The sequence below is a fragment of the Kryptolebias marmoratus genome, linkage group LG12 (genome assembly GCF_001649575.2).
Source record: "Kryptolebias marmoratus isolate JLee-2015 linkage group LG12, ASM164957v2, whole genome shotgun sequence".
In the NCBI taxonomy this organism is placed as follows: domain Eukaryota; kingdom Metazoa; phylum Chordata; class Actinopteri; order Cyprinodontiformes; family Rivulidae; genus Kryptolebias; species Kryptolebias marmoratus.
In genome coordinates this window covers 10,899,406-10,926,140 of record NC_051441.1, presented here as the reverse complement: position 1 = coordinate 10,926,140, position 26,735 = coordinate 10,899,406, and the positions used below count along the sequence as shown (strand labels likewise).

The window sequence follows — 26,735 nt, the reverse complement described above, 5'->3', positions numbered from 1 at the left end:
TAGCATTAGAAAGGTACAGTATAGCTTCCAGACCCAGAGGAAAGATCAGAGGGACGCGAGAAGCTGGAGGCCCTGCCAGGGGCTCAACAAATCCACAAAGTCAGTGTCCAAGAGTTGACTGGACAACAGAGATGAATGAAAAGGTCCAGAGGATTTTAAAATGTTGCTTTTTAAAACTGGAATCAAGCATGGGGAACTGAAAAGAACTGACAGGCTCAGAGTTTTCCAGCTCTGATGCACATCTTAAATTAATTATATAGGGGCAGAGCTCCCATAAACCGTAAAATAACATACCTGTTGGGGTCAAAATGGTAAGAGCATGGCTTTTAATTTTTATTAGGCTATAGTGTGCAGCTATATAGTCCCCCATCTGTTTAAACTTTGTGATTTTGAAGAAAAAGCAACAACAGACTATAGCTATTACTTAGCTGTAGTCTAATAACCAAGTCTGTTGTCTGTAATCAGTGTGGTTGATGTGCCTTATGCAATTTAGATGCTGAATGGGTATCATGCAGTTTATCAGTGATGGAATAGTTCCATTCCCTCAGTATCAAAATCAAGCCTAGAAACTCAGTCATCAGAATGCGGCTCTGCTACAGCCAGCTTGATGATGTGTTGCATGTGTAGAATGAAAAGCCCTGGATACACAAATGGTCTAAGGGGAATACACTTTTTTCCTGCAGGTTTAACAATCTTTCGATACTTACATAACTGTTCCAGCACTTCCTTTTCCTGTCCCCTCTGGTCAGCTTTCTCTTCCCTTTCCAACAGACCTGGACTTTGCACACATTTACACACAAACACACTTGTTACTGGAACCCAGAATCAATCCATATCCCTGCGAAGGTCCAGAGGAGCAGAATATTTGTTGCCTGAAACATTCTTCTGAGAGCTTGATTTCTGAAAGTCAAATGAGTTGCACCAAATCTACCCTCTATGAGTCCCTTGGTAGTATTTATGTTACAAAGACAGATTCCAGGCTGTGACTGTGTGGAGCTGTGGATTCTTACTACACACCACAGAGTGGTGGATGAAGACGAAATCAATACTTCTGTGAAATCCCTAAAGCTATTTTTCCATCCACTGCTTCGCACAAACATTAAGTGCTGCCATAAGTTATCTATAAAAGTGGTTTTAAAATGTTTTCAAGGTAGATCTGAGGTCTGAGAGGATTTACATGCAGGATGTTTACCTGACTGTGTTTTTGTTGCAGTAGCTCTTGTACAGAAGCAGACGAAATCCAGAAATTTCATTTCCATATGGGCTGGTCAGGCTTAAAGTCTGCTGAGTCTCATTTACGCCAATGAGAGAACGTCATGGGTAATTATACCATGCTATCAGATATCTGAGGAAAGTCAAACTCAACAAGGGCCCTCTGTATTCACCGACCTCCTGTTCAAAGATGAAACACGCTCACTTAAGAGTTCACAGTAATGTTGAGCTTTGCTAAGAAGCCAGGCGTCTTTTCCATCTCCGTGCCGACTTTCGAAGCAGTCACTGAGCCATGTGAGTCTGACTGCTTGACCATCAGTAGAAAAGGGGAGTGGGAGTGAACAGTCAAAACAGACACTCTTTAAACAGTGGTGAGTCACACTGGTAGGAGTGCAAAAAATGCAAGATAAAAAAGGATGTTTTAGTTAAACAGTCAAACATGATGCAAACAGAAAATATCACACTCATGTGGTATTGGAGAGATCTGACTTTTGAAAATGACAAGTGTAAAAGTGGAAGATATATAACTAATTAATGTCTTTTAATTGCTAAATATGACGCTACCAACTGTGGGTGGCAAGGGGAAAGTTGCAACAATTTGCAAATCAAATCTAACTTTATGTGTTTGAAATAACTTTTAGTACCTACAGCTGAATGTTGTGAGTGATGGGGACTGAAAACCATGTTTCTGTCAGGGCCCAACATGTTTTGTGCAAAGAATCAAAGAGCTTCAGGCCTCTCCTACACGCCTCACTGCTGGTCCCTGACATCCTGCAGGGCTCTCGTGTTTTTCACCATCACACAGAGCCATTCTGTCTGCGTGCTGGAGGGTCCTCAGGATCGTAATAAACATCCAGGATCAAACTGTCTCCCCAAAGTGCTCCAGATCTCTGTGATACAGGTGAACCAGGTGACCCCTCTCAAAACAGTTCAAGTACAGATGAGAAAGCATCACGCCGTTGAAGGATTGTTTGTTCCTGTGAAGGCTTCAGGATGTTCCTCTCTTGCTGCCGGGGGAAACCAGCTGCTGTCAAATCAACTCCAAAGATTTGAAACCCTCCACACCGGCTCAGGGATCTCTACAACCAGCTCATCATTTAGCTTCAGAGTGCTAGAACCCCACAGACCAAACACACTGAAGCACACATTCACACTCTGACCTGCCTGGCTTAAACGGCTCGTTTTTGCAGTGTGCAAATAGAGCAGCCTGTAGCCCAAATTATTAGCTATCACAAGGTTTGCTCTGAGGCCAAAGTCCAGCATAAATGCCCCAATTCATATCGTACAGGCATCATTCATAAAGCTTCCACCGAATGGCTCCAACAAGTAAAAACAAGCGGACACTGAAACAGCAGAGGCAGAGGAGGTGTACATCTGACGGCCCATCAGAGTTGATCAAGCAGAACAAGAATGTGTTACAGTAAGCTACAATCTGTCAGACGGGCTTCTCTTCAACAAAGCTTTGTCTGCTTACTGTTGGCCCACTGACCGTTCAGAGAATATTGTGGCAGAAGGTATTTTACTGCTGAATGTCACGTGGTTTACTACAAACCCACTCTCCATAAGGCTGGTTCACTGTAGCCAATTCTGCCCAGAGAACACACTAAATTCTTCAGCAAGACTACAGAAAAACAACAGCTGATCCACACATATGAACAGAGGAAAGATAGCAAAATGGAAAGAAATGCAATGGTAACATTTCCAGTGGGTCTAAATGAAATTAAAAAAAGTTTGCAGTCATACCAGGAGACTTGAAGAAGCTGAGGATCGAACCACATTTGTTTAGAGGCTGACCTACTCTACTTTTTGACCCAAAGGACATCAAATACAGCTGAGACTGATGGGAATATCATTAGTTTCTGTAGATAGTTGGCCTCAAAATACGGGGTACATTTGGATAAAGTAGAATTTGGATTTTTATGGCAGCGCTAGATGAATAGTTAGATCAATAAAGTGATTTTAATCATATAAAGGGATGAATCTACTTACCTCAAAACAAAAACATGAAATAACTTAATGTCCTTCAGCGGATCAACACTTGTGAGAAATCAGGCTCGAGGAGATAAAAAGTTTTTTGTACTTTATGTCAGTAAAGTGGACCAAAAGACATTCCAGCCATGATACTTACATGTCTAAAACAAGTGTAAGATTTTAGTTTTAAGACCATTTTCTATCAAGCAGAAGAACACATGAAGGGTGATATGAGAAAAGATATGAATCCATGTTGAAAGTATGACCTCGTTTGATAGATGGTCATGGATGGCTGCTTGCCGTTAAGAGAGTTCATTATCACAGAGCTGAAGGATTTTTACTGAAAGAAATTCCTGTAATACACTAGAAGAGCTTTGGTAAGAAGATCTAGTTCATTCATTCCCTTTCTCCATCGCTGACTTTGATTGGCGGGGCGTCATACTTCAGGTGCAGTCTTCCATCTTCTTTCAGGCACTTCATTCCCCCCCACACACACACACACACACATCTCCAGCCTCACAACCCCTTTCAAAACGTCTCACCTTCGCCGTTACCACAACTCCATAACTCCATTTCACTCTGTACAGTCACACGTGCTTTTCCAACCTCACACCTTTCTCCCTGTGACACTCAACACCTCATTATGTCTGCCACTTCTCAGCCCTCCCTCCTTCTCAGATTGTGGCCTGGCGCAGCAAGTGTGTGTCACCATGAGCGCAATGACAGTCAGATATTGAACCTTGTCAACCAAGCTGCCACCTACACGTAGCATCACCCCGAGTAGAGTCAAGCATGTAATCCCAGCAAGCACAGCTACCCCCCACTTGTCCTGTTCTTTGGTCTGTCCCACCCCCCCGCAGCTCCCTACTCTGCTGTCGGATCTTGTGTAGGCGTGTGTGGTGCTAACTTGTTCAAATTATAAGAAAATTGTGGTTTCAGACAAAAATTAGGCACCCACACACATAGAGGAAAAAAAAAAAGGACAGGAAAAATTGGAGCTCTGCCGCTTTAATTTCCTGCAGCATTCAGGACACTTTATTCCAGATGAGAGGAGAGACTGTGGTTAAAACTGCAAAAACACTCTTATCATTCTAGGTCATTAATATCCATCCATCCGGATAGACTTCTTCACAGCAAAAAGTACCAGAAGGGGAAAATGAAAAATGATGTCATTTGTGTGTCAGTGTGTTATCCTGCAGGGATGCTAGTGTGTGCTTATGCGCTCCTGGCTGTTGTCAGCTTTTCCTGCTCACCATCACGGCAGCATATGTCTGTCTGTGGGGACTACTCGCTGATGGCGTGGGCTACCAGGGGACAGCAGAATCGCAGCTTCATGCCATACAGGCCAGCAATTAGTCTTATCCCGGCTGAAGTGAACAAGTGGCACAGAAATTCACTAATGAGAAGAGATAACCGCGGAGAGCGTGTCTCGCTTCACCTGCGGAGTTAGAGCTCAACGAAAAAAGGTGATGCAGTTTAAAAACTGATTATGATAGACTGGCTCAGCAGAGTTTGCTAAAACTAAGAGAGGGGCCAAAGAGGAGGCATCTGATTGGAACCTGATGTAAGTCAGATGCGCACAAAGTTTCCTGGACCAGAACCTTACAATCGCCAAACAGTCCCATGCTGTTTTAGTAAAGCATGTTGTTTCAAAGCTTCAAAGTTTATGGAAAATCTGCAGTTGGGGGAGCCTTTTCACAACTGGCCATGACTCAAGACTATTTACAGTTACAGCATAAATATTTAGGGATACAGTTTCACTGCATCCTGTTTAGTTAGAACAAACAAGGTTTGCACAATTATTCACAGTTTCCAAACTCTAAATGATTGTGTTGCGCTCTGATTGGACGCAGCCCACAAGACTCTTTTCATGCAGCCCTGCTGATCCATTCTTAAAAACAAACTGGGCTTTTGTCAAGAGTGAGTAAAATGAATCCGTCTTTCACGGCCCTGCTTTGGTGACCATGCATGAGAAGACCTGTGGGGCCACGGTGACAGCAGCACACAGCTGACAAAGGCGTAGATAAACACAGGTCCCCTGAATGCAGCACTAACAGCATGTCTGACAATGACAGTGATGCTTTTGTCAATCATCCATACTTATCCTCTCACACCTGATAACCTGGTTAAGGCTGAATCATCACCTCACAGCTTGGGTCAACCTTTCCAGCCTAAATCAACACGTCCAGCACATAAGATTAAATTGAACTTGAAACCATCAAAGCAGAACAAGAGCAAAGGGGGGGATTTCCATTTAGGATCTCAGTCCAGGAAAATGCTGTTTGTGTTGCATATGGGACCCATCTATAGGTATTATTATTATTATCACCAGGTACAGTAGTGCATGCTTTCTGACAGTTGCACATGTATATAAATATACGGTATAAATTACTATGAATGAATAAATCGTATATACTACCTTGATTGTCTTCGTCCATGACTGCAGCCAGAAAATCTCCCAAAAAAAGCGGTTCCAAAAACTTCCTTTGCGTCTAATTTACTCAAAATGTACGTACTGATGTTCCAGGACGCATTGGGTGTTATTACTGTTATTATTATTATTATTATTGTTATTATACAGGTAGGAGATTCACGGGCAGCAGCGTCCCCCTTTAGGAAATGTGGCCATTTAAAGCGCCTCACAGCCGCCTCACTTCTTCGGCTCCTTCCGGCTCGATTCTGTCCGTCCGTCAGTGAGAGATGAGTCTATGTAGCAGCAGCAGATTGGCTTTAAGCTCACACCGACCGAGCCTGCTGTCGCTATCCCTCCAAATACGCCTTTACTCCACTCATATCAGGAGAGCGGCTCACTCAGCTGCCGTCAAGCTGGACGGCGCGGAGCAGGAACGACACCGGAAGTGCAGTTATTGCTCATAAAATAAAAGAACGGCGTTCCCACGTCTCATCTACCAGTGGATTTTTCTTGCAATTTGAAACAGGAAGCTGTTTTCACACTGTTTTGTAAACGATAGGTGTTTAGTGAAAACATTTTTAAGATCGGTGTTCCCACGAGTGGCTGCATTGCAACTATCACTGGCTTTTATTTTGAAACTCCTAACCGGAAGTTCTTTAGATAAACATTTCGCTCACACAAAGGTGTTCAAGCCTCATCCCAGCTCCGCCGCACAGCTCGAGCTGCGCGTCAGCATCGATCATCTTCACGTGACCCCACGCAGCAGGAGAAATGATGGATAAATATATCTACATTTTATTGGTATTTATTTAGTTCTTTATGTCGCATTCACTCACATCTAAGCTCATTTTCACCACTGGGATGCGAGATAATAACCCTCTAAATCAGAATAAAGAGACTATACCTCAAGCAAAATTTTATCTTATAATTATGAGATTGTAATCATGACTTATCATCTCATAATTATGTCTTTGCTATATCATAAATGACTTAATGTCTTACTATATCATATTTATTTCTTAGTGGTAACTTTCTTATAATTATGACTATATATCATGGGATGGTAGTATTATGAGATACTTTATCATATTGAGTAAAACATATACACTTAATAATACGTTCATTTACGAATGGTACTTTTTAAGTCCTCCTGTGCAGTAAAGCATTTGTTTCTCGTTGCATTTGTACCTGGGACTTGATGTTTTTGATAATATTGCTTTTATCAAAACCCTTAAATCACTTTTAAACAGGGCAGCAGAAAGACAAATGTTTTGGTGTTCTTAAGACAATACCAAAGAGGGGGTCAGGTTTTATTCTTCCTTAAATTCTTATATATATACATACATATATATATATAATATTGCTGCGTAAAAATGGTCTCTGTGATGTTTAGATGTGATTGGTCTGAACCAAATTTTCTAATTAGGGCAAACTGTTAGAAACTGTTTGCCCCAATCTGCTCACTGACTCATTACAGTACATTTTTTACAGCCTGCTTCACATTGTGCAGGAGCTTTGTTCTGCTACAATGAATGTTTACCCTTATTCAGCTGTTTCAAAAAAAAATGTAAGAAATGTAATTTTTTGTTTATTATAATAGCTAATGTACCAGTTTATAAAACGGTCACATTAGTGTATTAGAATATATGTAGAATATTTTACAGCAATTTATGGGTTATCTTATTAAAATAACTGGAGTATTTTAATGAGATGTTGTTGGAGCTCATTTAAAATACGCTGCATTATCTCAAGTAATTTGACCCATTTGGACCTGATGTGCTCTCTATACACTCTTGTGTACATGTTGTGTCAGATTTAATGGGCTAATGTGTGATCATTTGCAATATTTAATAAGACGGATTTGGGATTTTGCATTAAGTGCTTATTTGTAAATGGCAGTGAAATAGTTTTGTGAAACGTCTTTTAGGACCAACATACTGGACATAAATCACCCTCTGCAGATTTTACTCGCACGTCTAAGATCTTATGTCTTCATTGCATCATAGAAAGGTTTCTGAGGCTCCTGTGGGATGCAGATGCACAGAAATGTGTCCAAAAGTGATTTATCAGATTAATTTAAGTTAGCTACACAGCTGCACAAAAATGCTGCAGGCCAGCATGTTGTGTGTGTGTGTGTGTGTGTGTGTGTGTGTGTGTAAGCAGAAACCAAAGTAGGTCACAATTTAAAATACAAAAAGATTAATTTCAGTTTAGATAAAAAGGCACTTTTGGATAAACCTGACCCACTCGCAGATATATTGCAGAAGTTGTTTCTACAACACACGTGGTTTCACTTACAGCATTCCTTCTTCTATGATGAAGGTGGGGGGGTTGGGGGGGTCTCACTTCCTGTGTGTGCATTACTCCAGTGGTCCAGCATGAACAGATGTTTTAATGTATTAAACTGTTTATTCGTAGGTGTCACTCTGAGAAAAATGTTTCGCTTTCAGTCTAAACAAAACGACGTTATCCAGCCATAACATGATCACTTCTTCTGACACCATTTCTTGTGCTGAGAGGAGGGGGCGTTATTTTCATTCGTTTAAATGTGGATTGATATGAGATTGCTGCAGTTTTCTTCACTTTTAGTTTTAGATTTTTTTCAAAAGTATTGATAAAAAAAGCCATCCCATAGGGTAGAAAAAAACTCAAATTAATTATTTTCTGCAAAACCGACATCATCAGGAATGAATTATTACACAATCCGCTGAATTTTTTAGATCCAGCTTATTCCAGTCTGGTGCAGAGTGATTTTTTTAAATCCTAAAAAACAAAAATCTGAGATCTTTTGCAAGATCCTGACATCAAATGCGGTGGTGGGGGATGATTGGTGCTGAGGAAGCATTTGTTTGCCTTGTGCTCAAAGACGAAAAGCATCTTGTGAAGATAAATCACGTGTTTTTAAAAGGAAATATAATTCCTGGAGATGTGTGTCACAATTTTAACTGGAAAAAAAAAGAACAGTTTTAGTGCTGGAATTTGGGTACATCTAAGTTTTTGCGGCGACAGAGAAATTAGGAAAGTATGTGCAGGGAGGGGAAATCTGGGTTAAGCTCACTTTAGTTTGGGGCTCAGAAAAAAATAAAAAAAATAAAGTCTCTTATTTCACTTCTTAAATGAGGTTTTTAATTTGAGGAGGACTTATGCAAAACAGCTAGCATGTGCAAGACTGAATACCCCAAGCTGCAACTGCCAAATAGATCACAATGTTGGTAAAAATGTTGGTAAAAGCTTGGAAATGAAGCAAGATAAAGAAGAGTTTTACTGTCCATTCTGGTCACTGCAGGAGCTGTTGTTAAACAGAAGCGTTCGCAATTATGAATCTGCATCACAGTGCTAAAGCAAACACAGTCAGTGCATTCTATTCCTCATAAATGTCATGCCTAATGTGTCTATGAGTCATGAGAGAAACCTCGGAGTGGCCCAGATACCATCACAGGCGAACAAAAGAGAACGAGTCAGGTGCAGAATCTAATGCTCGGAAACCAAGAACAAGTCGGTTCGGTTCGCTCACAGCGCGTTGCTTTCAAATTCCAAAACAGGAATAAAGAGTGGCCCCCAACGAAGACACGAGCATGTGTGTGCAGCAGAGGGTTCATCCCCCCGGGGGAGGGTGCATGTCTGGCAGATTAGGCCAGGCATCATGGGAAACGTCTGCGATACTCCTCCTGACCGATTTCACGTGGCCTCATTGAAGGCCCTTCATGCGCTCCAGTCGCCTCAGCCGTGCCTAGGGGCCGATCTGTAATCACCCACCCCCCAAAATCCTGAAACCCCTGCTTCACCGTCTTCCTTTGCATGAAACCTCCCCCCTCCCTCTAGGTGTGTATATGCTGATTCAGCATTCACACTGTTGTTGTCCTGTTTTTGTAGGCATCTGTAGGTTCACAGCAAACTGACTCCTCCTGCGTACGCTGTGCTGTTTTAGCCTTTCTTTGTCAGAACTTTCAGCTCATTCTGGAGACGGGTTCTGTGACTTCTGGATTTCTTTTTGTAACTTTTGTACTTTTCAAAACACTTAACTAAATTTACAAATATATTCCACATAAAAATACCTTCAGATCTCTTTAACTCCTTCAAAGATATTGCCTTAGAAGCATAATTGATCTATTTTCATTTTCTTACACTACTTTTAGTTTAGCCTTTAGCTATTTGTACCTTTTAGCCTTTGTCCAGCCTTTTGATACTTTTGGCTTCTAGCTAGCCTTTAGCTGTGAGCCAGGTTACTTTTAGGGAGCTTTTTAATACTATTCATAAGCCTTTTGCTATTTTTAGCTATTAGGTAGCCATTTACTGCTTTTAGCTTCTAATTACCATTTTGCTACTTTTGGCTTTTAGCTCGTGTTCTGCTTCTTTTAGCTTTGACAACTCAGTTTCAGCTTCTTCCGCAGTTGCAGGACCTTTTATTGCAAAAACCGTGATTTCTCCAGTGTGCTTTTCATCTAAAAGAGTATTTTTTTACTAAAAGGTTTCGACTGAACCAAAGGACGTGAGAGGCTCTCAGTCCTTCCTGCGCTGGAGGTTGAATTTTTAGCTGCATGCGAGTGACGAAGGTCACAGGAAGCGCAGAGTGGCAGGATTTCCTCCTTCATTCTCTGCAGTTTAAAGTCCTCCACGTCTTTCCTGCCACCGTCTGATTGAAGGGCAACGTTGGGTTGATTTTCTGGGTCCAAGGACACATATGAGTGGAGGCTTTATTTGGACTCACAAAGGCAGCAGTGTACGCTGGAGACCTTGAATGTAAAGCTGTGAGTGAACACCCCCACCCCACCCCCACCCCCACCCACCCCACCACGTCTGAAGTACATTCTTTCAAAATCTGCTGCAGTTACATAACAAACTCTCAAGATTGTTGCCTTTACCCACCATGTAGCTCATTTTCAGGTTTTACACGCAGCCTCACATGATGATGGAGTAATAAGTTGTGCAACACGCTGGGTCAAACACCTCTGAGATAAAAGCAGGAGCATCAGAGGCTAAATGAGGACCTGAAACCAAAGGTTTTGATTAAAAAGCGCTGACGGTGTGAACAGAAACACAAACCTGCTTTTTCTAATTATGAGCTCAAACGTTCATGCACAAGTAAAGCAAAGTGTCACACTAACACCTCCCAAAATAGCTGCATATATTCATAAGCTTCTTCTTTCTTTCTTTTTTTTTTTGGCTTGTTTGACCTATTTTAAGTCTGTAAAATCATCCCTCCTCCTCCAAACTCCCCTCCTTCACCTCCTCTTTCCCCTCATTTCAGGTCAGCCAGGAGCTCATAACTCCGGATTTTTTAAACACAATATATATGCCTTCCCCCCACTGGGTCAAAAATAATAAAATCTGTTTGATTAATATTTTGTGATGTACGTATTAAGGATAAGAAACTGAAATTTCCTGCACAATTATACATCTGGTGTCTGGAAAGTGAAAACAACTTGAAACTTTGTTTACAACAACAGAAGAAACTGAAGAAAAAAAAGGCAAACGTGATGATTGGATCAAAAAATAAACCTGATCCTCGTTCATCCTTACAGTGGCTAATAAAGAATTGTCTTGACTAAACAAAGAAAATAAGAATTATAAGCGTTCATATTTGTTTTAAAAAGTACTTTTGAACTAAGAACATCAGCACATGGGTGTTTGAAATTTGTAATTTCACTCAGTTAGGGGCGAATTAAACGTGACATTGTACGTGGAAATTCAAATTAAAAAAAAAAAAAACATCTTAAATGCAGTAAAAAACGTGGAAGTTGTTGTGTTGTAGAACCAAACACTGCAGTGCAGCTGCAGTTTCCATTTGCAGTATTATCACTTTCACACTCAGTCAAAAAACACGTGAGCTGCTGCAGATGCCAAAGGCTAAAACTGTTTATCTTTATTCCTCTCCCACCTTTTTTTTCTGAGGGTTTAATTCATGTTTGGCAAAAAAACAGGATAAATATAACCCAACTTATCCTTCATCTATAGATCTCTCTCTCACTCTCCCAGTGCTTTTTATAACCCCATTAAAATATTTCCCCCCAACAAATCCCAGAAAAATAAATCCTCTTTTTTTTTTCCCCACAAAAAAAAGGGGAGGGCAGGAAGGTTTGTCTGTCACACTGGGAAACACAGTTGCCTTGGCAACCACTGATGGTTTTATGCTTCTGCCTGGCATCAGAGGGACTGGTTAGGAGAAGTTTACTGGGGACATTTTGCGCCGAGGAGTGCGTCAGCACTTTGGGAATTAACCTGATTCGCAGACCTGCTGGGTTCATTACAAGCAAGGTTTTTTTTTACAATCTGTTTGCATTTCAATATTTGAGAAAAACAAAAGCAAATAAATTGATTTGAGAACAAGGGAAAGGCCGAACATTTATTGAAAAAAAAAATGCAGATTGCCTGCCGCCTTTCATGACGGAGGTTTATTAGCTCATCTCACGTTTCTGGTCAGATCATGAAAATAATGTTATATGCCATCTCATCCCTCACGCTCAGAGTATGTGCTGTGAGGGACTCTGGCGGTGGCTATCTTTAAATGTAGAAACTCTAAAATTTATCAATTTGTAAATGCACTTTCAGTGATCACTTTCTGAAAGATTCATTAAAATCCAGCCATTGTTTCATGAGATATTTTGCTAACAGACAAACCTGGTTTTGCGCTAACAAACATAATACAGTTTCATTGAGTGTATGATATCTTTCTGTAGCAGCTTGTTTCAGCTTTAAAGAGGCTGGTAGCTCTTTAACCTCCTAGCACCTGGCGTCCAAAATGTGGACATCACATTTTGCTTTGAATTCCTTGATTCACATCAGGTCCCAGTAAGCCCAAATAGAAAAGACAAATTAAAAATGCTCATTCCATGGAAGAGGTCGAGTCTCAGGAGGTTAAATCTGCCCCCAACAAACAGAAAGCCAAACCACTGAGTCTGCTGCCCCCGTGTGGACAGTCAGAGTTACTGCACCTTATCTGCCTCAGCTATAACTGGACTCAGACATTTATAAAACATAAAATCCGCAACAAACTGACACGGAAAAAGATGCTGCATCGCACACGTTTCATGCCCCACTCTCTCATAAACTCAGTGTCAAATGAGTTGTTTACTAAATGTAGAGAAATCATTCAGTTATCCATAATTTGTGTCCTTGAAGGGAAAGGATCACCTTTTATTGGAGCATCCCTATCTCAATGACTTCTCTACTTTTTGCCTCCAGGTGCTCAGGTGTCCTCCCACAGCTGGTGATTTTAAACCGCCTGTAGGTGTGAGCAGGAGAAACGGGCTCCAGGCCCTCAGAGACACTGAAAGGGATAAAGTGACTTCAGAAAGTGGAGGATAGTGTTACATTTATACCACAGTGCCACAAATTCAGAGTCAATCTCAAGGTGACCAAAGCTTTTCTAGCAGCACGACTCTTACTGAAGCTATACAATGTGGCTTTCTTTGTGTGTTTTCTTTTTTATTGTGACACACTTTGTTGTTTTTTTCCCTTTCAGGTGCTCTCTTCTTCAGGGGTCGCCTGTTGTGGAAGATTTGTTTTACACCAGCTGCCCTTCCTACACTCGAACCTGCAGCCTCAGGATTACTCTGTGTATGTATTGTGGATTTATTACCACATTTAGAAAATTCACAATAAATAGTAAGCTTTAGGAACCTTAGATGAACAACACAAAACATAATAAACTATCTATATATCATAACCCGCTGCCGAAAGGCAAAGGATAATGTTTTGGCTCAGGTCTGTTTGCAAAATATCTCAAGAGCCACTGAACTAATGTTACTGAAACTTTCGGGAAATTATCATCAGATGTATATTTACAACTGATTAACCATTTTGGCAGATGATATGCAGTCCTTCAAGGATTGCATATCATACCTTGAATACTTTTTGGTGTTTATGTTAAATAATGACAGAAAGTCTCGTTTTTGGGCCCCTGGGACGTGTGAGGACCAGTGGATTTGGCTTTTAGACGCCGACGTGAGCGTCAGAACTAAAAGGAGTTGGATTTTATCTCAGCACGACAGCACATTCACAGTCCACCAGGATAAATGTTTTGCAACACGAATGGGACTCGAGCAGTGTGGTGGTTTGGTGAATAAAAAACTGCATTTTGTTAAATTATTTCACTTTTCAAATTGGAAATCATGATTTTATTTTTCAGTTTTAATCACTTGCGGTCAAACTCAGTTTCCCATGATTAATGAGAGCTTAGGAAACGTGTTTTTCTCTACACTTTACAATTTAAATTATTTGTAGAAGCACATGCAAAGAGTATAAAAGGTTTTCCCAGAGCTTGTTCACATGTCATCAGAGCAATAGTTCCCATAGTTTGGACCGGTTCTTCACTGTGGCTTATAAAAATAAATACGGGTCCAAAGTTAATCTCCAGATATCAACTTCATATTCAAAACTGATTTTTTTGTGGTATGTTTCCATAATAATTGTCACAAAGAATAAAAACGGTATACAGATTGTTAAGGCTGTGTTGTCATTATGCTCTTGTTTAATTAGCAATGTTTGCATTTTTAAACCAGCGACAAATGTAGTCAGAACTCTTTAAAACAAATCATTTACGGTTGAGAAGTCAAAAAGTTTGGAAAGCCCTGAATTAGAGGACGTAAGAAAAGAAGGTGTACAAATAAAATGGCAAATATTTGACTGTTCCTCCTATTATACCCTAAAAATCTGTAAAAATACCTGCAATAAACGTGGATCCTCAAGGACCCATCAGTGGGCATAAATATGAGAATTTTACAGAACGGCGGAGAATTGTTTTTTTTTTTTTTTTATTATTCTTATTAATTTATTTCTTCCAGAGTAAAATCATTCTCACTGTCAGTCCGATGAGGACAAAACTCCAAACGCTCAGTTCTTTTTTGTAAACCTTGAGATAATTACAACCAAAGACAAGTTCGTTCCGGTAGCTCTTCTCACTACCATCAGTGCTACAGTTCTGCAGGAACAGAGTGACATCCGAACACAAAAACATGCAGTGATCCTGTGTTCTCTAAGACGTTACCATTGGATCAGCGGCGCCGTTAAAAAAAAGAACGTGTACCGTTTGGGATCGCTGGCCTCGAGGTGTCTGAACTGCAGAGGTCAGAGACAAAAACATGCTCGTTTTCAGGCTGTGGAGAGGCTTTATATAAAGTGGATTCCGTCCGGGTCTTGGTTGTGAGATGGAACACTGACTGACGGATACACAGAAATTTAGATAAATGTCATGCTGTGGATATTAAATCCTCAGAAAGAGAGGAAAAAAAAAGGCTAAGCAAACGGCTCGTTGATCAGAAAGGCCTCGTCTCCGTCTCCCACCTGCAGACATCCCTGCTGCCCTTCACCTGCAAAGGCACCAGCTCAGTTCGAAGACAAACTGTCAGCTGTGTGGGGTTATTGCATCCCTCCCATCGGTTTGCAGGATTAGGTGTCCTCTTCTTGGACATCGCCGAGTCAGTCGGTGTCTTTCGACGGCAGGGACATGACAGCACTCGCCGTTCGCCACTGTAAGTCCAAAACACAGGTGCGACGCTCTCAGTGGATTTCAATGTGAACCTGTAAGCGGATTGAGACTCTGTCAGTCGCTACGCTCCAAACTGAATGAATAAATGAAACAATTTCATGGTTTTTAAAGTTAAATAAATGTGAAGTTATTTGGTTCATGTTGGAGGTGACGGTTTCTGCTGAACTGAAGCTGTAAGCTAGTCTCTTTATTAAATTACCAACATTTATTTGGCTTTTACTGTCCTTTTTTGACTGAAAGCAAAACACAAAAGACATCTGTCAGCGCCACTTTAAATTAAAGACCTTGCATAACATGAATGAATGCATATCACCCTTCTCCTTTCATTGAAGAGCTTAAATATGGATCATTTTACGGCGGGAGTCGTAGTCGTCCAAACCTTGAAAATAAAGTTAAGCACAATCTCGTGCAATACTTCCAGACGCCGTGCTCAAAGTTTGTGCTGTGAATGACTTTCAGCTACTACCACATCAAATTTACCTCAACTTTAGCAGATTGACTGAGTTAGAGCTAAATTCGGCGACGGGCGATAATAACAAGTAGTAGAACATGAACTGTCAGGGCTGTTTAATCCACCAGGGCACAGTTTGATCATATTTTACTGCCAGCTGATTTGCTGACAACTGAGGTTTTTAATCAATAAGTCAGTCAGAGAAGAAGGAAGGGATGATTTAGTATCACAACGTCACAAAATGCTGACTGCGTCATGGAAACAATACAACTAAATTACTAAAATAACTCATTGTTCTCATTGTTATTAAAGAAAACATTTGAATTACTTGTGCTACAAGAAACCTGATGTCAACAAAGTACTCAGCAAATTAATCCATAACAATGTTTATTACTTTAACTTTAATAGATCCTCATTGACAGAAATATTTTTTTTTTAGTTTTGTACACTTCAAACTGAAACTGAAACCTACTAATGATTACAATATGCTAATTTAGCTTAAGGGGAACCAAACAAACTGTTTGATGATTTGCAGAAAGCAAATAGGTCTTTATATTTCATGTTTTTAGTTATAAAAACAAACATAATAGTTTCAACAAAACGGCCTTTTCTACCAGCTGTTGGCATGGTAACAAGCAGGCTAACTGCTACACAACGAGTTCTAACTGCCCAGAGGAAACTGCGTGGTTTCTTACCTGTAATCTGACATTAAACACCATGGAGGCAACAAGATAGATGTAGGGAAATCTAATTCTCAGTCGCCATGCCAGTTCAAAAAATATCAACAAAGTCCTCGTCAAGCCTTTGGAAAACACTCCGTACGTCCGACCGGCGGAGCCCGAAAACCGGAGCACGAGACACGACAGGCTCGCCATAAAGCCGCGGTCTGCCCGGCGCTTTTTGTCGGCTTACTAAGTCAACTGATGGGGCGAGGCGAGAAAAATGGCGAGCGGCGTGAGGTACTTCATGTTTCTGATCGCTGGCTGTCACCAAGCTGCGCGTTGGCCCTGTTAGCTGAGCCCAATGACTGAGCCGCTCCTTCCTCGAGAGGACCGATGACGCTGCGACACACGGAAGTTCGCAAACTGTGGGATAATAAACCCCGAGCTGAGACTCGCAGGACAAAACACAACCGCTTTTGTTGAATAATCAATGAAGTGTTTCGTTTCCCAATAAATATGTACAAATATTGAGGTGCTTTACACGTTTTAACGACCATCTGCTTGTATCTGTGAGCTACTATCACCAACTCTGAATTTTTTACTAATAATTTATAATAAGAAAGCTTCTCTGTCAACTGTACAAAAGACACCTCATAAAAAAATGCACCAGTTACTGCGTGTTTTTTTCAATATATGGGAGTAAAATACTCTCATTTGAAACAAACTTTTTTTAAACATTGCATTTATAACACTGAGTTTCTATTCTATGCAATTATGTATGTAAATCTTTTGTACTTTAAATTCACCAGCAAAAGTTTCACCTGAAAAAATTTTTCAGCCGAGCCGAGTGGGTTTTAGCCAATCAAGTTTTGCTCGGCTCGTTTGATCAAGGGACATGCCAGTGTTTTGGGCAGAGGTGAGTCTTTAAACATTTAGCTCATTCGTGGTTGCTGAAGATGACTAAGGAGGGTTTTCTGTTAAATAGGTTATTACAAAATGCCAGTATTAATTAACAGCCAATTAAGAGTCTTTTTTTCTTTCATCTAGTCTAACTGGATGCAATCTGATGACAACAAGTGCGCCACATTTCTCAGTAAAAACGACTCGACATAATCGTGTCAAGGTCGTGATGAAGCTCACAGCCTGTAATTTTTTGTTGCCACATGGGACAGGGATTAACCAATCAGTTTGCGATTTAGGTTGTTCAATCCTACCATCACACACAACTGTCTTTGAGAAATTGAAAACATTTGCTCTGTATTTGCCAGAGTTACGGGGGGAACAGATTATTTCAGCCACTGTTTTTTTCCCATAGTTACCTTATATGAAAGTTTTGGAGAGAAAAACATACAGCATATTTTATCAAAATGTAATTAATCAACTTTTAGAGAAACTCTAAACCTCTACCCAAAACGCTGGTGTGTCACTTGATCAAACGAGCAAAACCTGATTGGCTAAAAGCCGCTCGACTCAACCAGAAGGTTATAAAACAGGGGTGTCAAACTCCAGGCCTCAAGGGTCCACCCTCCTGGAAGTTTTATGGTTTTCTGCTCCAACACACCTGATTCAAATGGTTTAATTACCTCCTCACTAAATCGCTAAATTCTCCTGAAGTCCACGAGTCATTTATTTAAAGCAAGAATACATCTGAAACATGTAGGAGAGCAGCCCCCACATTTGCAGTTAAATTTTTGCGGGTGAAATTGTTCCTGGCGAATTTAAAGTACAAAAAATTCACATACATAATTGCACAGGATAGAAATTCAGTGTTCTAAATTCAATGTCTAAAAAAAGTTTGTTTCGAATGAGACTATTTGACTTACATAATTTTACTTCCATACCAACCAGGTTTTCTTTTCGCTTCTCTCGAAGCAAAGCCTGGAAGGCAAAGTTCAGGAAATAACCCTTTCTGAATACATTCCAAGCTGTATAAGTGTAATATTGACGTCACTTTCTCCTTTGGTGTCACATTCTCAATCATCCGTCTTCTTTGTTTTTAGGAATAAGTGTACAAACCACGTTTAAAAATAGCAATTTCAGCCGATTCTGTTACAATGCGTTTGACTTAACCGTCTTGGTTAGAAAAGCGGGCGTTTCTCCGCCTGCTTGGTTAATTTCGTAAGGTAAAAGAGTGTGGGCGTATCAACCCGGTGAACCGGATGCTTCCTCTGACTTCTTTTTTTTTCCTCTCAGGGGTGGTGGCCGCTGTTTTGCTCCATAGCTCACAGAGCGACTCGCGAAAGCGTGGGAATGTTGCGGGGAGATTTCTGAGCAAAGTCGCGTTAAAGTGCGAAATAAGTTACCGCAAGTCCACCTCTCGTCGTTCCCACATCAGCGGAGCCGCGTCGTCGCACCGGAGGCCGTGAGCGGGAGGCTGTTGGGACGTTTCAGCAGCGAGCAGTTCCGGACAAAGGAAGGGGGAGAGAAAAAAAAGAGACCCGAGCTAACGCTAGCTGGCTCTTCTTGGGCTAACTTAGCATTCCTTTAGCTGCGGCGCGATGCAGGCCATAAAGTGTGTGGTTGTCGGAGACGGGTAAGTTCACACAACTGAGCTGAGTTTGAGTTTGAGCCTCGTTTAGTTTTACAGTTTAATAATGTTGTCATGTGACCAGCTAACGCCTGATCAGTCTTCCTTTTTTAATCTTCACAAAAGTTAAAACTGTTAGCGTTCGAAAAAAAACAAAAAACTAAATGAACCTCTTGCTAATGTATGACTCGGTTACAGTCGTTCCCGCTGATTCATTGAAGCAGCTACTGTGTCACAACATGGAAGAGTGCGGTTCATCTTCCTCGGGGTTTTTTCCTCATTCCTGGATGAGCCGAACTTCACCGAGCAGCGGCTCATCGTGCTTCCCTTCACCGCGGCTGTAATTGGAGTTTGACTCGGAAATCTGCGCCTCAGCTGAGATTTCTTTTTATTATTATTATCATTTCGGGTCACTCACTGACGATTTTCGCTGCCTGCCGCTTTAAAACTCTGTGTTCTCGGTTTCCCAAGAGTTGCGGATGAATTTAAAGGTTTGTTTGCAATTAAGGAGGGAGGATTAACTCATGAGCCATTGATGTGTAATTGTATGTGAGGAGGTAAACAGGCACGTAAGGTCTGGGTGTGGTTTACTCCTCTGCTGCAGTCATTTCAGGAGCCTTTAACTGACCTACTTTATAGTTTTTTATTTTCGTTTTAGAGAAAAGTTTCAATCTTATCAAAAATATTGTTTCCCCCCTAGGAATCCTGCTTGTCTCACACACTTTTCTCCCAAATCTGAGGTCGTTTTTGTTCAGTGATTGTTTCTCAAAAGGTCACCTAAGTAATCAAATTGCAGGATGTTTGGTGTCAGAGCACCTTTTTCTACATCTAACATTTGTTGGCACCCTTTTGTTTGCAAACTTGGCACATTTCTTCCAAGTTCCTGCTGAGATAAAACTCAGTGGATTTGTGACGGTTTGCCTCTCAACTTAATTAAAGTTAAATAAATGCTGCTCACTATTTCAGACTCAAAGTTTAGAGGCTCTAAATGACTAAAGATGTGGTATTGTTTGCTGTTTTAATGCAGGTGAACAGCAAACATTGTGCAACGGTTCAGCTGACATATTTGTCATAAAGATACAGTCATTTTCATGATAAACTTAAAAGCTCAAAATACTGTAAGGTTTGTTGTTTCCTGTCAGCGAAGGCTAAAGGGGCTAAATTTTTTTTTTGCCAGTCTCAGTGTGTGCGTGTATTCATCTTGTCTGATTTTAATTAATTAGATGAGCAAAAATGGCTGTCACTCAGTTCAAGATGGCCAAAACAGCTAATCGATATCAACCAAAACAGAAACTGGTTTTAACTCAGTCAGCTTTACAAACACTAAGCTCGTATTCGGTGTGGTGGTAGCTGAGCATAATTCCCCACATGCACTCTTGAGTGCTGCGCGTTGTGCAACGTCTTTGCCCAAAACCTGTAGCTGAGTCATCCTCGTCGCGTCCTCCACGGCCCGACGCGTCTCCCAAGATCTCACAGGGTTTGATCACAAGGCGATTAGCCTGAACTTCGATTTGAATAAACTTTATTTTTGGATTAAAGCCAAACGTACGGTGGCCATGGTGCAAACCTGTTTCAGAATTCTCGTTCGGTTTAAAGTGAGAATCATCTTTTCTCTTTGCTTTGTTTTTGTTTTTTTAATCACTGATTAAAATTTGTTCTGTGTTCCAGTGCTGTGGGTAAGACTTGTCTACTCATCAGCTACACCACCAATGCCTTTCCTGGAGAGTACATCCCCACAGTGTGAGTATCTCAGACTGCACTGCAGTACTTATTTATTTATGAAAGCCGAGCTGTCTATGATTTGTCTCCACCCTGTTTTCTCCTACGTCCATTGAACGACTAGGGTGACATCTTATCCTCAGTTATTTTTGTAGCTGGACATTTACGTCCTTGTGTGCTTGAGGTGACAATCACTGCCGGAGACTGTAACTCAGAATCATGAACGTGTGTGTGTGTGTTAGTGGAAACCTTATCTGATTGTAGACTAACTGGGTTTATTCTTATCTCCGTTGAACTCTAGACTGACTCACCAGGTATTTGATTAACAAACTTTGCTGCTGTCAGACTTTTGAGATTTATGTTTCTTGTTGAAAGGAAACAAGACAAGCGAAAGGGCGCTGCAGATCTGTTTAGTGTCACATCTTTTAGTTTGATCAGATTAAGGCCGATTGTCTCATTTCGCACGTCGTGACTTTCCTCAGGTTTGACAACTACTCCGCCAATGTTATGGTGGATGGGAAGCCGGTGAACCTGGGCCTTTGGGATACAGCGGGACAAGAAGACTACGACAGACTCCGCCCACTTTCCTACCCACAGACGGTACAAAAAGAAAACTCGTTTTATATTTCACTTATTAAGTTCAGTGAATGATCCACTCGGAGCTTTTGGGGGAAACAAGGAAGAAACATGAAATAAAAACAGCAGACGTTTGAGTTGTTGTTGATCTGATTTGTCTTTACCAGGAAATTAAAAACTCGTCCTTAGATTTGTTTTCTTTTTATTTCACCAGGATGTGTTCCTTATTTGCTTTTCTCTCGTGAGTCCTGCCTCGTTTGAAAACGTCCGTGCCAAGGTGAGTAACGCCTGTGTGGGGAAACAATGAAGCTGGCGAAGGTATTTTAATTATTTTTTGGGTTGGCCTTTAAATGTATAACTGGGCGATTCTATCATTAAAAATGGCCCATTATCAAACCATTCAACCTGACGTGCATGGCTTCAGGTTTGTCAGACATGACTGACATGACTTACTGGACTGACCGTTTTTATTTAATTTACAACTAATATTTCACAAAAATATCCGAAGACTCTGGCAGCAGGTCTCGTGTATCCTTCTGGACTACAACACAACATTTAGAAAGACACGCCGACAGTCGTGGGTCATGTGATCACTCAGAGAGAGTTTTTCTTGGCGATAAACACACAGGAAATGATTATCCGAGTCCTCAGTTCCTCCTCGGTTCCCCAGCTTTCATTTTGTTTTTCTTGCTCACAACTTTACCACAGCATTTCTGTGGCTTTAACATGTTTTGGTATTAAATTAATTAATAAAACGTTCATATTTATCTATATTAAAACTTAAAGTAGTTTTTAGCTCATCTACAATAACGCTGATGGATTTGTTCAATCTGTTGTCGTTCAGTGGTATCCTGAGGTTAGACACCATTGTCCCAACACTCCCATCATACTGGTGGGCACCAAGCTGGATTTGAGAGATGACAAGGACACCATGGAGAAGCTCAAGGAGAAGAAACTCTCCCCCATCACCTACCCTCAAGGCCTGGCAATGGCCAAAGAGATTGGTAACAACCCTGCCGACCTCTTTCTGACTCTATGTGTGCCATGTTCTGCAGTTTTCTGAGAGCAAATACCAGGAATAACCCCCTCCCCCCTTTTTCCTTTGTTCAGGTTCCGTCAAGTACCTGGAGTGCTCAGCCCTGACTCAGCGCGGCCTTAAAACTGTGTTCGACGAGGCCATCCGGGCCGTTCTGTGCCCTCCGCCCATGAAGAAGAAGGGCAGGAAGTGCTCTCTTCTCTAAGACTTCCAGGCAGCGGTGGAACGGTTACTGGGAAACATGGCCGCTAGTGGTGACGGGGTTAGAGGGGGGAGGGGAGGGGGTTAAAGACACAAAAGAAACACCCCAGTATACACACAAAAAACAATATACTTCAGATTCTGTCCTTCCGTGAGTGTAGTTACAGCTCTTTCAGAAAACGAAACAAACAAAAAACTAACGTAAGTTGAGATTTAGGGAAAAGGGTTTGGACTTTTCCGGACTCCGGGTCTTTGGATACTGTACAGACAAGATTATGAACTTCTCGAGGCCTTCTAAAATAGATTGGATGTTTTCTAAAATAGACGGTGGAATGTCTTCAGCTTACTCTACCACCTGTTGTCCGTCTTTACTTCATTTCACTTTTTTTGATTTTGTTTGTTTACAGTCTTGTTATGAGTGGAAGTAAGATGTTGCCAAATAAATTCTGCACACGTGCTGTATTTTAGCCGAAAAGCAAATCTATCGTCTAAAAGGCATTTTCAAGTTCACGTTCTCCGTGAAGGGAGTTGTGTCACCTCACTGTCAATGTGTAAAAAATAATAATAATTCTGATGCCTCGAATGACTTCTCATGAACCAGAAAATCGTTGCCATTAGTTTCTTTTCAGCCCTGAAACGATCACAGACGCCCAAAAAACTATTAGAGAATCTCCCGACACTGACAGTGCTGTCAGTTCCTAAAACAAAAATTTAAAGAATCAGTATTTTTCTGGATTTTATCCAATATGAGCTTTTCAAGTTGATTTTTTTTTTCTTTGCAATCTTCCCTTTGTTGTGTCTCACCCGTACAGCTGCCTTTAAGAGCGAAGCTGAAAACTTGATGACATATTAGGACAGAGACCTGCAGATGATTGGGGGGCGGGGGGAACAGGAGCACCTTCAGTGCTTTGAGGGCATTTATCAAGTATCTTTTGTTCAGCACATTTGATTAGTTTTCTTTTTAAACATCACTACTGGCTAAGTAACATCACTAAGATTATTCTCTATACCTGCTAATAACGGTAACAAAGCTGCTGTCGGTTTTGGTGTAGACCACATTGTACTCATCTTCCTTTTTATTTTGTTATAATCGTAATTTGACCCTTTTTTGTATCTTTCTTCACAGAAGTTACACTCACTCACTGTATTAACTAACACTATGAATATCCTTTTGTTTATTACCTCCACAGTTAACGCTACTTTAATCTCCCTACAAGCCTAGCTTTTTTTTGTAATTAATGCTGATAGCATGTCTGTGCATCATATACTGAAAACTAAGATTAAAATCGCTACAGTTCTATATTTTTTTTTTTGCCTATTTACAAAATGTATTTCAATTACTAGATCAGGGGTTAAGTACATGTTGGTCATCTGTATTGTATCAGACATCAAGGTGTGCTTTTATTCAAGCCAATGTTGTGACTCTTTAGTTTTATGGATTAAAAACTATTGTCACTTTTTGAGAAAGCCAATAAATTCCTTTTTCCTGTTTTTTTGTCTATATATAAACTCCTGATCCAGCACAAAATGGTGGCCACCGTTGACTGTTTTGATGTTTGAAATAATGGCGGAAGGGTTATTTTATAATCAGTGGTATTTATTGTAAAGTTTTCATCCTGTCTGAATCAAAAACCATTTTTTAGGTTTGCTGAAGTGGGGCCTCCTGGTTCTAACTCTCAGTTCTGGTCATGAGGTGTAAATAATGGCAGAAGGAATGTCGTCCTGGATGCAAGTGGCAGAAGTGGGCCGCCTCTGTCGGGTGGCCAGACTCAGCCTCGAAGATAAGGTGAGGAGCCAGCTGAGGTGGGTCCGAGGCGCCTCCTTCAGGTTTTCCAGGCACGACCCACTGGGAGGAGATCCAGAACGCTCCAGAGCACCCTGGGGTCTCCCAGGAAGAGCTAAATCTGTTGCCTCCATCTCTGACGGATGAATTAAGTTTGACCTCAGACAATATGGAACTAATTACCAACTTCTTACCAGAGTCTAAAACAAACCCAAAATTTTCATATTAGAAATGTTTAATTAATGATGAAACCAAAGATAGGGGGTCATTAAAATAAACCTATCCAAAAAATAAAGTGTTTTCACATTAAAATTGTCTTTAAACACAAACTCTCCTTAATTATGAGCTGTGGTTCACTCAGGACAATACTGAAACATGTCAATGTGGAGGTTTTGAGACTTTTTAATCAAAAAAATGAGGAATCGACAAAGAAGACCAAAATGTTTTAGTGAAGAAGTTGAGAACAAAGGCATCAAAGTGTTTATTTTCTCAGCATAAGTCAGTTTTTTCAACCCACTGCAGTTCTTTAGTGACTTCTCAAAAAGTGGAAATATTGTTAAAGACATTAATTAACCTGCTGTATATTATTTTTAAATAGGAAAAAAAATCCAGAAACAAATTTATCTTATTGACAGTTTAAGCAGTAATGAGCCTTTTATTCCTGCTTTCTAAACAATATAGTTATGTCACATCTGAGGGGAAAAAATAATCACATTTCAAATATCTTCAATAAAAACAAAAAATAACTTAATGTTATACCAACAAATTTGACAATTCATGAACCCAGAAGGGTTTATAATACATTTGGCACAGATTTTTCATCTCGTTGTCCTAAATTATTTCTCTTGTTTTTCGTTCAGTTTGCTCACTGGTTCTTGTGAGCCCAGGGACAAATCAGGAATCCACAAATCGTAACAAAGTTCCTGAAGTTGTAGGAATGCTGGAGGGAGACAAAAGCAGAGCCTTCAGTAAAATAAATAATCTGTAAAGCATTAACACTAGCAAATAAGGTTCCATACAGTTCCTAAGACGGTCTGAAAGCCCTTTTTGTTTAACAGTAAATAAAAGAGTCCACTGAAAGTGTTACCTTTCTACCAGCTCTGCACCAACAATGTCGTGGATGAGGTATTTCATGGGGAACTTCACTTGCGAAGTTGTTCGTCGCTCCTCCAAGTCTGCTTGTAACGCTTCGCTGTATTTGGACTTCTTCACCATGCCAAGCACGGCTTTACGACCTGACAGGACAGATTGACCAGATAATAACAATAATTAAAAAGAAAAAAAAAAAAAAAACCTCATATACAGACAAACAGTGGCAAGATGTCATGACACGTTTACGGTGAAGCACAGACGCACCGACCTTGTATGAAGTACTTTGTGAACTTGCCAGAGTTGGGAATGGACAGCCACCAGCTGCCTGCATCTCTCACAGTCAGGACCCCTGATTTCACCAGCTGCCTGAGTGGTGGGAGCAAAAAAAAAAAAAAACAGATGTGCTGATGCTTAAAATAAATTCTTTACATTGAAAAATATATTAAAACTTGAACACAGCATGACGTGTACTGGGGTTCTTTCCTACGTTATCTCAGAGTCTGTGAAGAGAAACTCTCTCAGCATCTTGTCTTTGCTGAAGCTCAGATCCGTGCACGAGGACACCACCTTCTCCAAAAATTTCTCCACGACTGCTCGGGTTGCCTTTCCCTCCTCGCCCGCCAGCACTTTGGCCTTGTAGTCCGAAGTAAAAAGCAGCCCAAAGGCTTCAGCGTCAAATCCAAGCTGGAACATCAACAGCTCTCCGCTCTCACGCAGCTTACTCTGGAAGGACGGCAGAAGGTTTCATTTCACATTCAGAGGAACTGTTAGTAAAACATGAAGCTTTTATAGGCCTGAAGAGCCTTCTTACCACTTCCTTGTCAACTAAAGTCTTGTCATTATGTATGCTGTACAGCTGGTGTTTCAACACAATTTGAGGCAAAGCGTCATTGAAGAGCTTTCTGGGAAACAGCGTCATGAGGTACTCCATGGTGGATTTAATGTCTGCCGGTCCTTATAGGAGAAAAATGGATGGCATGTGTAAAACAGACATTGTTTTGAGTTTAATAAATGAGTTCACAGCTTTTCAAAACGCTTACCATCCTTGTTGCTGACAGCTCCAAATTTTTCGGTGCCATTTCTCCTTTTCTTCAAGTTAAAAGTATCTGAAACCAGAGCCCGTTTCCTGTTCATACCTGCAACAGAAGCAATAAAGAGAAATCCTGGTTTTCACATGATTTCTTTTTCCAACCAGGCAGCAAGAAATGTGTCACAGAAAACGAATAATTTGTTTTATGACAAACTAATTTACTCTCTCACCCCTAAAGGATTTTAGTGTATGTACTTCCATACAAAATATCTACCATAAATACCAATTTTACAGGAAACACACGGTTTGTTTTGGTCAAATTGAAGTTCACTGTGAAGCTAACGCTGATAGCTAACTCTTTTTAAATCAAAATGTTCACCATTAATTTTTAAAACGACAACAACAAACATTACCTGATAATTAGCGGCAATAAGAATTAGCTTTAACATAATTGTCCCAAGATAAAGTCCAGTACGTCTTTACAACTCCATAACAAAAAATGTTCTTGCGCCTGTGTTTGCGAGTCATTGGATAAGATCTCGCGATATATTTTGTTACCTCCCGAGACACCAAAA

General features: G+C 40.7%; 4 protein-coding genes across 5 annotated transcripts in view; 1 reads left to right on the top strand and 3 right to left on the bottom strand.

The window, feature by feature from the left end:
- cyth3b (cytohesin 3b) overlaps positions 1–5,980 on the bottom strand; it is a 33,651-nt gene extending 27,671 nt beyond the window's left edge. The window contains exon 1 of the mRNA XM_017421857.3: positions 5,603–5,980. Coding sequence (XP_017277346.1) covers positions 5,603–5,621 — 19 coding nt within the window. The 5' untranslated portion in view covers positions 5,622–5,980. The remainder of the gene's footprint in view (positions 1–5,602) is intronic.
- An 8,284-nt stretch (positions 5,981–14,264) lies between these two features.
- LOC108239276 (small integral membrane protein 10-like protein 2A) lies at positions 14,265–16,636 on the bottom strand. 2 transcript variants are annotated; one of them, XM_017421876.3, is made up of 2 exons: positions 16,230–16,636; positions 14,265–15,064 (listed from the first exon to the last, which is right to left on the bottom strand). In XM_017421876.3, the coding sequence occupies exons 1-2, from the start codon at positions 16,407–16,409 to the stop codon at positions 15,014–15,016; spliced, it is 231 nt and encodes a 76-aa protein (XP_017277365.1). In that variant the 5' UTR covers positions 16,410–16,636; the 3' UTR covers positions 14,265–15,013. The 2 variants fall into 2 exon arrangements, with proteins under 2 accessions (XP_017277365.1, XP_017277366.1); XM_017421877.3 differs by having other exon boundaries at positions 14,265–15,115; positions 16,230–16,615.
- A 1,735-nt stretch (positions 16,637–18,371) lies between these two features.
- LOC108239271 (ras-related C3 botulinum toxin substrate 1) lies at positions 18,372–23,746 on the top strand. The gene is made up of 6 exons (XM_017421873.3): positions 18,372–18,729; positions 20,392–20,463; positions 20,925–21,042; positions 21,233–21,295; positions 21,863–22,022; positions 22,129–23,746. Exons 1-6 carry the CDS (start codon positions 18,695–18,697, stop codon positions 22,257–22,259), a joined length of 579 nt encoding a protein of 192 aa, XP_017277362.1. The 5' UTR covers positions 18,372–18,694; the 3' UTR covers positions 22,260–23,746.
- A 676-nt stretch (positions 23,747–24,422) lies between these two features.
- On the bottom strand, positions 24,423–26,732 carry stk19 (serine/threonine kinase 19). Its single transcript, XM_017421866.3, has 7 exons — positions 26,574–26,732; positions 26,171–26,266; positions 25,942–26,084; positions 25,618–25,853; positions 25,399–25,496; positions 25,126–25,273; positions 24,423–24,978 (listed from the first exon to the last, which is right to left on the bottom strand). The coding sequence occupies exons 2-7, from the start codon at positions 26,262–26,264 to the stop codon at positions 24,933–24,935; spliced, it is 765 nt and encodes a 254-aa protein (XP_017277355.1). The 5' UTR covers positions 26,265–26,266; positions 26,574–26,732; the 3' UTR covers positions 24,423–24,932.
- Between the last annotated feature and the right edge of the window lie 3 nt (positions 26,733–26,735).

Excerpts from the sequence above, each read along its gene's own strand:
- LOC108239276 (XM_017421876.3), bottom strand. The coding sequence starts at position 16,409 with ATGGCGAGCCTGTCGTGTCTCGTGCTCCGGTTTTCGGGCTCCGCCGGT. Across the intron at positions 15,065-16,229 it reads TGTTTAATGTCAGATTACAG|TGGCGAACGGCGAGTGCTGT; the intron begins GTAAGAAACCAC and ends TTGGACTTACAG.
- LOC108239271 (XM_017421873.3), top strand. The coding sequence starts at position 18,695 with ATGCAGGCCATAAAGTGTGTGGTTGTCGGAGACGG. Across the intron at positions 20,464-20,924 it reads GGAGAGTACATCCCCACAGT|GTTTGACAACTACTCCGCCA; the intron begins GTGAGTATCTCA and ends GACTTTCCTCAG. Across the intron at positions 21,296-21,862 it reads TTGAAAACGTCCGTGCCAAG|TGGTATCCTGAGGTTAGACA; the intron begins GTGAGTAACGCC and ends GTTGTCGTTCAG.
- stk19 (XM_017421866.3), bottom strand. The coding sequence starts at position 26,264 with ATGAACAGGAAACGGGCTCTGGTTTCAGATACTTTTAACTTGAAGAAA. Across the intron at positions 26,085-26,170 it reads AGCTGTCAGCAACAAGGATG|GACCGGCAGACATTAAATCC; the intron begins GTAAGCGTTTTG and ends TTCTCCTATAAG. Across the intron at positions 24,979-25,125 it reads GGTGCAGAGCTGGTAGAAAG|CATTCCTACAACTTCAGGAA; the intron begins GTAACACTTTCA and ends GTCTCCCTCCAG.